Raw genomic sequence first — 14,178 nt, forward strand, 5'->3', positions numbered from 1 at the left:
TGTTATTGGTCTATAAAAACCCAGGCTTCACTGGGTGTGGTGCCTGCCTGTTGTCACACTCCTTTGGAGGCTGAGGACAGATAGTTTGAAGCTCAGGAGTTAGAAGCTAGCCTGGGCAACACTGTGACACCTCTCAAACACAAAAACAAGCAGCAAAACCCCAGACCTCTCTTATGCCATTTTGGGAATACTTACTCTAGATAACTAGAATTCACCGCCACAGATGGCCATCCTAATTTTGGTCTCTAATAAAACTCTCCGTTCTTACTTTCAGTGCCTCAACTTAACCTTCAGGTTGAAATACTATCATCAAATGTCTTGCCTTTTGAATGTCTTTTTTTTTAAATGCCTCCCCACCCCCACCCCTGGTACTGGGGATTGAACCAGGGACACTGAGCTTCATCTGCAGCACCCCCGGCCCCGTCTTTTTAAGTAATGTCTTTTAAATAGATTGTGTCTTCTTACTGCCGATACTGGCTTTGGAACTTGCAATCCTCCTGCCTCAGCCTCCCAAGTAGCTGGGATTACAGGCATGCGCAAACCCACCTTTCGAAGTAACGTGATAATATGCCTAGAAATGAGTCCTAATGAAGAAAAAAAAAAGGAGGCCCAAGATCCCCATTCTTCTACAATTCCCTGAAGTACATTTTCTAAAAAAATTTGCACCAGTGACGACAACAAGATGAAACTATTTTTCCCTAAAATTTGTTATACCGTTATTAGAGTACAATTTACAGACCAACGCGGAGCCAGCAACTACACCGTTGCTTTGTACTAACACCGAAAAAAGGTATCCAAAAGGTAGAGCAGCTGCAAAGCTCCACCTTCTGTCCTTTGTAGACGCAGAAACTCAAAAATAATCCCAACGAGGTCGCCAACACTGCGCCTTACCCGCTCCAACTTATCACCGCAATTGGCGTGCGCAGCGCGTCAGCTCGCGACGCCGCCTCCAGGAACAACACACCACAGTCTGCGCCGAGGCCGGAAGTGACGCAGACCCGCGACGCCGGCGCTCGCCGTCCGCTGCTGCTGGAGTCAGATTCTGTAGCTCCGGAGACGGCGGGCTTTCCCGGATGGTTGCAGCGAAGGGATCATGACGGGGAAGAAATCTTCCCGGGAGAAGCGGCGCAAACGAAGCGGCCAGGATGCGTCCGCGGCACTCGCGGCCCCGGACCTTGTACCGGTCCTTGCCAGCAGCGGCAGTGGAAGCACCAGCGGCTGCGGGAGCACCAGCGGTTGCGGGAGCGTCAGCTGCTGCGGCAACGCCAGCTTCAGTGGAAGTGTCACCGGCGCCGGGAGCGGAGGCAGCTGCTGGGGCGCGAGCGGCGGGGATCGTGGCGAGCGCCGGAAACGGAGAAGCACCGACTCTTCTTCCAGTGTCTCGGGCTCTCTGCAGCAGGTGCGTGCGCTCCCCTCTCGCCGCTTCCCGCAGCTGACGCTGCTTCGGAAGAGGGAGGGCTACTAGACCCAGTGGGGCGGAAAGCCCCAGGGTCCACTGGTTCCCGAAGTTCACCGTCCTGAGCCTTGATGAACCCACTCCGATGTCTTGAACTTCCAAGTTTCCGGGTTTAGTGAAACAGTTAACTTTGTTATTTTTTGAACTTTAGGTCCTTTCCACTCGTGGTCTCCTTTTTCCCCCAAGAGTATGTATGGGTCAGGAGCTTGGTGGCCTTCAATGCCCTTGTGAGCCAGACGATTTATTTCTCTATCTTCACCTTTTGGGTTAAGATTAACTCCACATGAGAAAAATTGAGGCCCAGAGAGGTTAAGGAGCAGGAGTCGTTAGTAGCTCGTAGATTTGAATCCAATTCTGGCTCCACAAAAGCCATGTTTTTATGCACCATATTTTATGCAGGTTTACTAACATACCGCCATTTTTAAATTAATTTATAATTTATTAAAGAACAAATGAATACATACTTAAAGAAAAAATATGCAAGGCTCTCTTTGTGCCTCCACTATAATAGTTGATAGGCAGCCTGTATGAGCTGAAGGAAGAACAAGTTATATTTGAGTAATTCAAAGGCCATTTATCTGAACGGGCCAAATAAATAGTCTGTATGATCCCAAGGGCAATGTGAAGTCATTGATTTTGTTTTGTTTTGGAATTGGGTATTGAACCCCAGGGGTCTTTTATCACTGAGCAACAACCCCAGTACTTTTTATTTTATTTATTTAGTTTTGTTTACGTGGTGCTGGGGATTGAACCCAGTGCCTCTCGAATGCTAGGCAAGAGCTTTACCACTGAGCCCCAGCCCCAGCCCCAGCCCTTAATTTTTATTATGAGATAGGGTCTTGATTATTTGCTTGGACCAGCTACCAATTTACAGTCCTCCTACCTCAGCCTCCTAAGTAGCTGGGATTACAGCCTGCTTCACTTGTAACTCTTGAGACTCTGGAGGCTGACACTGGAAGATGGCAAGTTTAAGGCCAGCCTAAACAATTTAAGGAGACTCTGTCTCAAATTTTTAAAAATATTTTTGAAAAGGGGCTGAGATTGTAGTCAGTGATAGAGCACCCCTGGGTTCAATCCTCAGTGGTGTCCCTTCAACAGAAAAGAAAAAAGAAAATGAGTGTTTTAAATTACTGAAATTACTTGGTTGCTTGGAATATGATTAAATTATGTAACACTTTTAGAAATAGTGGCTTATGGTAAATTTACTGCTTATGATATTTATGATTTCTAACATTGTATTGCTATTTTATTTATGTGAATTTAAGAAGAATGACAATGCATACATGAAACTTTTGAGTAATAGCTACTTGAAGGAATATCCTAATTCACCAAAAGTCTAAAACTATACTAAATGTTGACTGTATTTTCATTTGTGTGTCCTGCTATATCTTTCCTTCATAGCCATTTCTTGAATTAATTGTGCAGTAATACTGAATATTTAAATATTCTTTCCTGTTTTAGATAAATGTGCAAAGAGGAATTTGGAAATGTTTAATAAACAGTTTGTTAAAGTGTTATGATGTTATGTACATGTTCTATGTATTTTAAGTAGTATTATTGAGAGTTGTGTATTCTTTTAATTTTAGGAAACCAAGTATCTTTTGCCAACTTTGGAAAAAGAATTATTCTTGGCAGAGCATAGTGACCTTGAAGAAGGTGGACTGGATCTGACTGTCTCATTAAAACCAGTTAGTTTCTATATATCAGACAAAAAAGAAATGCTCCAGCAATGCTTTTGCATTATAGGAGAGAAGAAGTTACAGAAGATGCTTCCTGATGTGTTAAAGGTATCTCATTTCATTATCAGACTGTACTCATACGTAGATTAATTTTGTAGCAGTCATGTTACTGAATACAATTTATAATTGGGTGATACCATTTAAAACAAGCTACTAGAAGAGGTATAAGAAAAGGAATTTGGAGAGCCATTGATGGCCTTGTATATTTAAAAATGTGCTGAGAAAAAGTATTTTAGAAAAATTTTGACACTATGGAAATAATTCTGTTAAATGCAGGCAGTGGTAGTAACTACATAAGAAGTAAACAATGTGGTACTTCAAGAAATACTGTTGTATAACAGTATGCAATGATTTTTGTAATAACTTACATTTCATTAAATTTTCAAGAGTTTCCATATATTTATTTTTTAATATTTTTTAGGAAATATGTTATTTTGATTTTGCAGTTATAAAAGAGGACTTGAACAAGTTAAGCCCAAGATCAAGTATCTAAAGTATATAAAGAATTGAATATTTAAACCTTTAGAACAATTAGAAGTAACATAAATAGGCTATGATTAAGAATATCTAGAAACTGAATCACACTTTAGTTTCTTTAACAAACATGATTTTGTTACCATCAGGTGTCTCAAATGTACAAGTTAACTGACAATTTTTCAGATTTCCTCCTATAAAAAGATATATGTGAATCTACTTGGGGCTTTAATAATTTGTTTTATTTTAATATTTTGTTGAACAAAAATTTTCTCACGATAGCAGTTTTCCTGTTGATATTGGACCTATAGTACGAAAATGCAATTTTTTAAAATGTCATTTTCTTTAGAACTGTTCAATAGAAGAAATTAAAAAACTGTGCCAAGAACAATTAGAACTCCTGTCTGAAAAAAAAATCTTGAAGATTCTTGAGGGTAAGAATGCATATTTCTACATTCTGGTAACTTTTTATACTATTTTCAGCATAAGTCTTGGGTATTCTTTCTCATAAATGTAACCGTAAATTCATTTTTGGGGAATCACTGAAAAATATCTTCTGTTTGTACTGAGAAATATAATTTACAGGGATGTGGCGCAGTGGAAGAGCACTTGCCTAGCATGTGTGAGGCACTGGGTTTGATTCTCTGCATCACATAAAAATATATTAAAAAAGGTATTGTGTCCATCTACAACTAAAATTAAAAAAAATAAATATAATTTATATATCAGAATAGAATTTCAGGAATAAATTTGATAATAAATCTCACATAGATAAGAGCATAAATTTGTATACTGTAATAGATAAAATTTAAAATGTCTACAAAAATACCATTAAAAATTACCGAAAAAATAAAGATTTTCCTTAAAATAATTTTTAATTCCACTTTATAGTCTTTATAACTTTTCATGACATATTGCATGTTATTTCTGCTCTGATAAGACCCAGATGCAGAATTAGAAGAATTCATTGTGATTTGCCAATACTTGTATATCCCCTTGAAGTATGGCTACTCTTTGTGATGCTGATTCTTCTAGAGTTTGGGATTTTCAGGCATTTTTTTTTCTTTTGGAACATCAAAGATTTTAATATTGGCATCACAGAAAAAACAAAAAATGGATATGCAATTTTAGACAGAACAACTTTTTAAATGTAAAACGTTTAACTATGTGTGGTGGCACACTCCTGTAATCCCAACAACTCAAGAAGCTGAGGCAGGAGCATTGCAAGTTGGAGGCTAGCTTAGATAACCTAGCAAATGAGACCTTGCCCCAAAATAAAATTTTAAAAAGGGCTGGGGAGGGCTGGGGTTGTAGCTCAGTGGTTGAGTGCTTGCCTTGCATGTCTGAGGCACTGGGTTCGATCCTCAGCACCACATAAAAAAAATAAATAAAATAAAGGCATTGTGTTATGTATAACTAAAAAAACTTTTTTTAAATGAAAAGGGCTGGGGATGTAGCTCAGTGGTAGAGTGCTTGCTTAGTGTGCATGAGGCCCTGTGTTCAATCCATTGTACTGCCAAAAAAAAAAAGAGGTTTAATGGATTTTATAGCTCTGGAAATAGATGTATAGGTAAGTATGTAGTCTTTAAATAAATAAAAATATGTTATTGTGTGTATGTGGTGAAGGGAAGGAAATGAGAAAAAAAAAAGCATCCAGATTCATCTTAAATACAAATAATTGAAAATGTAAACTTGTAACAACTATAAAGTTTTAAAACATGCATCACTTTTAAAGGTGACACTTTTGTGTAAATGATTCTGACATTTTAAACATGTTTTCAATAGTGTATTTCATTTACAAGGTGACAATGGTATGGACTCTGATATGGAAGAAGAGGCAGATGATGGCTCTAAGATGGGATCTGATTTAGTCAGTCAGTAAGTTAAAAAACTTTCATTTTCATTTCAGATTTTATTCTTTTGGCAGTTCCTAACATCAAGGATATGAATAATTTTCTGTGTTTTATTTATATAAAATAATTCAATAATGCAATTGTTTACTTGTAATAATTGAGTATTTTAGTATATATGAAGATTTACCTAATTGCTTTTCAGGATTATAGTAATTTTTCATTAACTATTATACATAGATATAGAACAACAGTGATGCTAATCTGAAGCAGAATCACATCTCTTGTTTGGATTTTGAGTATACTATTCACGTTACCCACGATTTATTAAATACCTACCCTACCAAACACTGTAATGTCTATTAATTTTGGGTGACAATAGTCTGATTTCAGAGATGAGCTTGTAAGGCTTATTTTACATACGTTTACATAATCTTTTACATATAGGTTTGTGTGTGTACATACATATTCATATTTACATATATACATACATATATTTACTTATAAGTATGTGTAATTTGATTATTATGATGACAAAAGTGCCAGTAGTCTTGGGAAGCTTACTAATCAAGAAGCAATATGCTGATTTTTTTTTATTATTATTCTGCTTTATTACAGCATATCAAACTTTCATTCACTAACTTTAAACATCTGTTGATGATTACTTCCTAAAAATCAATTATTGTCTGGCAATTGCCAAAGACCAACATGTATCTCTCTTTGCAAAGCCTGACATTTTCCCAGAAGAGTAAGAAAAGCTTTGTTGAACAGGCAATATCACAAATAAAAAATTACCAGAAGCAGTGATATAAATAAGTAGTACATACTTAAGCTGAAATCTAGAATTTTTTGATTTTTAATAGAAGACTGTCTAGTAAGTATCACCAAAAAGAACAATTTCATGTTAAAACATAGCATCAAATTATTTACTTTTCCTAAAGGATTGAAAAGGTGTTACTATATTGTTTGATTGCCTCATAATTAATTGATGGCTTTCAGTTATCACATGAATCTTGCTTAGGGTGTTCCAGGGTGATTTATACTTAAGTAGAAAATGTGCACATTTTTAATAGGTCTTATTAATGGTTTTCCTTTAAAATACACATGTCTGTAATCCCATTTACTTGACTGAAACAAGAAGTTCGCAAGTTTGAGATCAGCCTCTGCAGCCTATGGAGACCCTGTCTCAAAAAAAAAAAAAACATTTGTGCCGGGATGTGGTTCATTGGTTAAGCACTCCTGGGTTCAATCCTCAGTACCAAAGAAATAAATGAAATACTTAGCTGTGAATACTTTATATAATATACTGAGCTTCATCAGTTAGTAGCATTTTATAAGGCCTGTTACTTTTTAGTACTTTTGAGTTTCTTTTTTCTCTTTTGTGGAGATGGGGATAGAACCCAGGGCCTCATGCATGCTAGGCAAGTGCTCTACCACAAGCTACATCCCCAGCCCTAAGTTTCTTAAATCATCTTCATCATTTTGTTTCTTGATGTTGTGTATAGTATTCTAAATTGAATTTTTATTTGGCTGCATTAGTTTTTCCCTTTATTCAAATCTATTTTTTCCAGTTTTGAGATATTAATATTTAATACCTTTTTTCCCCATACTTAAGCACTCATGCCACCTTTTCTACTGTTGAAAGCCATTGAATGGATGCCTAGTTAGAATAGAATCTAATTCTCTTAAACATTACAACAAAGTACAGTACAGTGCTTGACTTTTGAATTATTGTAATAAAAATCATATCTGTCTGTCTGTCTGTCTGTCTCTCTCTCTCTGTCTCTCTCTTTAAAAAAAACATAAAGGTATTCAGCTATTTCAACAAAATTTATGGGCTGGGGATATGGCTCAAGCGGCAGCGCACTCGCCTGGCATGCACGGGGCACTGGGTTCGATCCTCAGCACCACATAAAAATAAAATAAAGATGTTGTGTCCACCAAAAACTAAAAAAAATTCTCTCTCTCTTTAAAAAAAAAATCATGAATTAATTCAAAATGACTGTTGAGAAGAACTCATTCATACAATGTAGTTATAAGACAGGCACATGAACTTTTTTTTTTTTTTTAAATGTGGTACTAGGCATTGAACCCAGGAGCTCTCTACTACTGAGCTAAATCTGTGCCCATTTTATCCTTTGTGTGTATGTGTGTGCGAGTGTGATATTGGAGATAGAACCCAGGGCTGCTCTACCCCCATCCCCATTTTTTTTCTTTTTATTAGTGTATTATACATAATAGTTGGGTTCATTTTGATAAAATCGTACATGCATGGAATTTGATCTACTATATTTCAGTGCCCAGTGCCCCCTCTTTTTCCAATCTCCCTCCCCCTATTTTCCTTCCTTTATTGGTCTTCATTTTACTCATTTATTTATTTTTGGTACCTTATAGATGTACATAAAGGTGAAATTCACTATGGTATGTTTATACATTTGCATAGTATAATTTTGTTAAATTTATTTCGCATTTCTTCAGCCCTTTTTATTATTGTGAGACAAGTGTCTCGCTAAGTTGCCCAGGCTGGCCATGAACTTGCAATCTTCCTGCCTCAGCCCCCTAAATAGCAGGGATTGCAGGCATGCACCATTGCACCCAGTGACATTAAGTTTTTGAGTGCTATAGTGAGTGGGTTGAACAGTCATAAATACAGGTTGAGCATCCCTAATCCAAAAATCTGGACTGCAGAATCCAGACTTCCTGAATGTCACATCAGTACTCAAAAAGTTTTGAATTTTGGATTTTGAATTTTCAGATTAGGGATGTTCAACTGGTAAAGTTTATATAAATATCACCAAATCTAAAATACTCTGAAACCTGAAACACTTCTTGTCACAAGCAATTTGGATAAGGGATACTCAAACTATATTTCCAAAAGCTTATGGAGCTCCTACAAGCCAGATTATTGAGATTCTTCTGAATGACCTGAGAATATATATATTTTTTAATCAAATTTCTAAGCTACAGAATATTAAGAAAACAACACTAATAGCTAACATTGAGCATTGTGTGCCAGGCACTATTTTAATTCATTGAATTTGTTACAAAACCTTACAAGGTGGGTAAGTATCATCATCATTCTACAGAAGGAAAAAAGGTCCTAGTTGATTTGTGTGCCTTAGATTCTACAGTTGCTTGTGAAAGGTGGAGGTAATGTTATTCATTTGTAAAGTGAAGATAACCCTTGTTTCTTAGAATTATAGAGATTAAGTGAGCTAACTTGACTAGTTTGTTCTTATTAATAATATGTTAATTATGAATGAGGGAAATGTTCTGCAAAGTGAAGCAAAGAAAATAGTAAAAGGAGATGATATGGAAATATAATGCCTTTAACCTGACTTTTCTTTTCCTCCTACTTCCTGGAGTAGGAAAATTACCTAAGTGAGCAAACTCATGCAGCCAAAAAAAGGAAACATGAGGTTTTCAGTTGTCCTAAGACATCTTAGAACAAGTTTAGGCAGGGAACTTCATTTACCTTGGCATTGAGCAAAATCTGAGGCATGGGGTAAAAGCAGGTTTTTTTTCTTAAAGCCTTAGAAGGCTGCTTAAGAGGCCTTAGCTGGCAGAATCCTTTGAATCCTCTTGGAATGTATGACACTTTCCTGTTTGCTTTTGTGCTTAGAGAGACAATTCAGTCCTCAATCCTCCTTCCTGTGCTTCAACAGAAGATTCAGTTTAACATGTTTTGTGCTTAAAATTCCCATGTTTTCCATAACCTGATGCTTTTCCACTCAAAACAGTAGTCTGACCTATCTGGATGCTGAGGGAACAGTCAGTCATAAATAGGAAAAAAATGAATTAAAGGAATTGAATAACTTGGGTGTGGAAAACTAAACTGAATAGCTGGAACAGGCAATTTCTGTTGGGCCCTGAATTGATAGAATATGGGAAAGAAAACTTTAATAAGGTAATGAAAACCTTCAAGGAAATAAAAACACAAATATAATTTCAGAAACTAAAGAAATTCTGATTTCTAAATTTAGTAGACAGACTGATAAAGAGATTAGTGATGATTAGAGCTGAAGCATTGTCCTGTAAGATCAAGTTTTTTAAATAGATACAGAGTGATAGAAAAACCTCAAGAAAAAAAAAATGTAAATCATTATGTGTAGTTCATGGGAGCCTGGAAGATAATTTTAGAAGACCTATCACGCAGATAAAATAGCTAGGAAAGTCGTAATGAAGTGATATTAAATGTTTTAAGTTAAATACTTGCCTTAAGACTGTAAGTGCAGAAATAATGAGGAAAGATCTTGTTACGGACTAAATTGTGTCCTCTCGAGTTTCGGTGTTGAAGTCCTGTCCCCCGGCAACTCAGAATGTAACCTTATTTGGAGATTAAAAGGAAATAATGAAATTAAAATGTGATCTGTAGGGGGGAATGCCAATCCAGTATGACTGGTATGTCCTTATAGAAAATTTGAACACACTGATAAGACACTAGAAACTAATCTGTCTGTCTGTCTGTCTGTCTTTCTGAGTGCTTGCACTTCTGAATTTGGGGAACTGCCTTGCTGGTGCAGGTGGTCCTATGAAGCTAATAGTGCCACACAGAAGCTTAAGAGAACCAGCTATTGCTGTCGACTGAAAGGATGTAGCTAGGAAAGCACTGACAGAAATAGCAAGCAAATAGAAAGGAGAAAGTCCCTTCATCTTTTTTCTTCCAAATCTTCCTTGACTGTATCTTCAACATTTCAACACAAAGGTAAAAGTTAAATAAAGGAGAATACAAGAATAACAACAAAGGATAAAAATTCTGTAAACTTTATCTTTGTAAAGATTAGAATATAGAGAAACTCCTTTTGGATTTGATGAAAGAAATAGGTAAAGAATAGTTTTAATTGTGATTAAGAAGGAAGGAGACATACCATAGGTATGTGTGAGTTTGAAAGAGATAATGAGAATCCACATGTAGAATTGTGTACACAAACATGAAAATAGCAAATAAAGGTGTGTGTTTTTTTTTTAGCAAAATACAATTTAAATTGATCCTCTGCAGAAGTGGAAACTTGAAAAGTTTAATGTAGAAGAAATCAGAAAGGTGGCTACGGACCTGTTGAGAAAAGCACAGATGAGAAGGATTCATGTCTGAATTATTACTTACATGAGTCAATACACATAATGTGTTTACAACTAATAAAATGTTTAATAAATGCCAGCTGTTGTTATTTACAAACAGGTCACACGTGTGCCATCTAAAATAGTCCCATTCCTAGGAAAAGATGAAAATGTCTTCAGTTACAGTTTCTGTAGTTTTAATACTAAAAATCTCATAGTATTATAAACATTGAGAGGATTATAGTCCACCTCTTTGAGAATATAGATTTATAGGTACAAAAATGATAATTTATATAGAATCTAGCAGTGAGTGATTACACTGCTAAGTACAATTTACTCCAGGAATTTACAAGGAGACTTAATTACAAAATCTGTTAGCATAATTTATCAATAAATAAAAGAAAATTACATGATCATATAAGTAGATGCTATGCCTTTGATAATATTCACTTGTTGTTTTATTGTATGTAAAGCGTACATGATATTTTGATATACATTGTGAAATGACTACTACCATCAAGCAAATTAAATTGTCCATCATCTTGCACAGTTACCTTTTTATGTATGTGGATATGAGCACCTAAAATTTATTAGCACATTTCTTTTTTTTTTTTTAAAGAGAGAGTGAGAGAGGGGGGGAGAGAGAGAGAGAGAGAGAGAGAGAGAGAGAGAATGAATTTCAATATTTATTTTTTTAGTTATCAGCGGACACAACATCTTTTGGTTTTTTGTATGTGGTGCTGAGAATCGAACCCGGGCCGCACGCCTGCCAGGCGAGTGCACTACCGCTTGAGCCACATCCCCAGCCCAGCACATTTCTTATATACGTTACAATGCAATATTATTAACTGTAATCCCCATGCTGTACATTAAATCTCTAGACACATTCTCCGTAACTGCATCTTTGCACCCTTTGACCTATAGCTCCCCATTTTCCTCTTGTTTCTCCCTGCTATGACCACCATTTTACTGTTTCAATGTATTTGAGATCATGCACTACTTTTTTTCTGTATCTGACTTTTTAAACCTAACATACTGTCCTTCAAGTTCATATGTTTTCCCAAATGACAGGATCTCATTTTTAAAAGCTGGATAATTCATTATGCAAATATGTATAAATATGTTTATATGAATATATAAGTGTATATTGTGCGAATGTATATAAATATATATTAATATATATTCCATACTTTTTTTTGTTTGTTTATTTTGGTTCTGGGGATTGAACCCAGCAATACTTAACCACTAAGCCACATCCCCAGCCCTATTTTTTGTATTTTATTTAGAGACAAGGTCTCACTGAATTGCTTAGGACCTCACTAAATTGCTGAGACTGGCTTTGAACTCACAATCCTCTTGTTTCAGCCTCCAGAGCTGCTGGGATTACAGGCGTGTTTCACTGCGCCCAGCTCACGTTTTTTTTTTTTTTTTTAACCACTCATCTTTCAGTGGACATATAGGTTGTCTTCATATCTTTGCTGTTCTGAATAAGACTGCAATGAATGTGGAAGTAAAGAAACATCTGGGGCTGGGATTGTGGCTCAGCGGTAGAGCGTTCCCCTAGCATGGCGGGACCCTGGTTCGATCCTCAGCACCACATAAAAATAAAGGCATTGTGTTGTGTCCATCTACATCTAAAAAATAAATATATATAAAAAAGAAATATCTGAAGTGATAACTTCATTTTCTTTGGATAAATACCCAGAAAATTGGTTTACTGTATCACATGATAGTGCTATTTTTACATTTAAAATTTTTTTTTCTATAGTTGTGAATGGACAGCCTGCCTTTATATTATCAGTTTATTTTTATGTGGTGCTAAGGATTGAACCCAGTGTCTCACACATGCTAGATAAGCCCTTTACCACTGCGCTAAAGTCTCAGCCTGCTAATTTTAAATTTTTTGAGGAACCTTCATAGTCTTTTCCATAATGACTGTCCTAATTTATATTCCTACTAACATACAAGAAAGGGTTATTTTTTCTCCACATCCTTGCCAACACTTACCTTTTGTTTTTTCATAATAATCACCCTATCAAATGTGAGGTGATAACCTCATGGTTTTGATTTGCATTTTTCTGTTAGTGAGGTTGAATACTTTTCATACGCCTGTTGACCATTATTATGTTGTCTTTGGAAAAATATTTATTTAGGTCTTTTTTCTGTTTTTTATCATTTATTTTGCTATTGAGTTGTGTGAATTCCTTATATATTTTAGATATTAACCCATTATCAGACATATGATAGCTTTCATTTATTTTTTATTCTAATTTGTTATATATGACAGCAGAATATATTATAATTCATATTTCACATATAGAACACAATTTTTCATATCTCTGATTGTACACAACATAGAGTCATACCATTCATGTCTTCATGCATATACCTAGAGTAATGATAGTCATCTCATTCCAACATCTCTTTTATTCCCATGCCCCCCTTCCTTTCTTTTCCTCCCCTTTGCCCTATCTAGAGTTCATTTAATCCTCCCATGCTCCCGCTCCCAACCCCACTATGAATCACCCTCCTTCAGAGAAACCATTCGGCATTTGGGTTTTGGGGATTGGCTAACTTCACTTAGCATTATATTTTCCAACTCTATCCCTTTACCTGCAATTCCATGATTTTATTCTCTTGAATTGCTGAATAATGTTCTATTGTGTATATATGCCACATTTTCTTTATCCATTCATCTCCTGAAGGGCATCTAGGTTGGTTCCACAGTTTTGCTATTGTGAATTGTGCTGCTATAAACATTGATGTGGCTGTGTCCCTGTAGTTTATGCTGTTTTTAAGTTCTTTGGATATAGACTGAGGAGTGGGATAGCTGGTTCAAATGATGGTTCCAGCCCCAGCTTTTCAAAGGATGGTTCCTTTCCAAGAAATCTCCGTACTGCTTTCCATAATGGCTGCACCGGTTTGCAGTCCCACCAACAATGTATGAGTGTGCCCTTTTACCCACATCCTCTCCAACACTTATTGTTGTTTGTATTCTTAATAGCTGCCTTCTGACTGTGTCTAAAACTTTACTACCCACATTTGAATTAAAATAAAGAACCAGATAGGAATCCTGTTACAACCATGATTTCAACAGTTTCTTAGAGATTCTAGTGAATAATTACAGTAATATGATAATTTTTTTGAAAAAAAGAAATAAAAGTATCTTCTTCTAGTTTATAAGATTATAAACCTAGAGTACTTGAGAGTTTTCAGTTTAAAAAAGATTTAGATAAAATGAGCGTATACAAAATGTGTAAAAGAAAGTAAATGTTACTCTTTTCTAGGAGAAATCAGGAATTGGAAAAATATTCTGTTTATAATAACTATAAAACTATGATATACTTTCAAGTGCATTTAACAGAAACATAGAAAGAAAACCATAAAACCTACTATAAAACAAAAAATAGTGGGCCTAGTTTGTGGCTCAGTGGTAGAGTGCTCGCCTAGCACGTGCTAGGCCCTGGGTTCGATCCTCAGCACCACATAAAAATAAATAAATAAAATAAAAGTATTGTATCCAACTATAACTAAAAAATAAATATTTAAATAAAATAGTTATCTGAAAAAGTACTTTACTTATATAATCTATGGCAGGGGT

General features: G+C 35.7%; 1 protein-coding gene across 4 annotated transcripts in view; it reads left to right on the forward strand.

The window, feature by feature from the left end:
- Positions 1-1,011: 1,011 nt before the first annotated feature.
- The window catches only part of Caap1 (caspase activity and apoptosis inhibitor 1), an 86,037-nt gene continuing 72,870 nt past the window's right edge, over positions 1,012-14,178 (forward strand). For 3 of the 4 annotated variants that reach the window (XR_013090366.2, XM_076845933.2, XM_076845932.2), the window contains exons 1-4: positions 1,012-1,399; positions 3,043-3,243; positions 4,019-4,103; positions 5,472-5,547. Coding sequence is in view for 3 of the 4 variants with exons in the window: in XM_076845933.2 (XP_076702048.1) it covers positions 1,094-1,399; positions 3,043-3,243; positions 4,019-4,103; positions 5,472-5,547 (668 nt within the window). In the remaining variant the exon portion in view is untranslated. Of the gene's footprint in view, positions 1,400-3,042; positions 3,244-4,018; positions 4,104-5,471; positions 5,548-10,488; positions 10,565-14,178 lie in introns of those variants that run through there. The other variant, XM_076845935.2, reaches the window with a different exon arrangement.

The sequence above is a fragment of the Callospermophilus lateralis genome, chromosome 2 (assembly GCF_048772815.1).
Source record: "Callospermophilus lateralis isolate mCalLat2 chromosome 2, mCalLat2.hap1, whole genome shotgun sequence".
Taxonomy (NCBI): Eukaryota; Metazoa; Chordata; class Mammalia; order Rodentia; family Sciuridae; genus Callospermophilus; species Callospermophilus lateralis.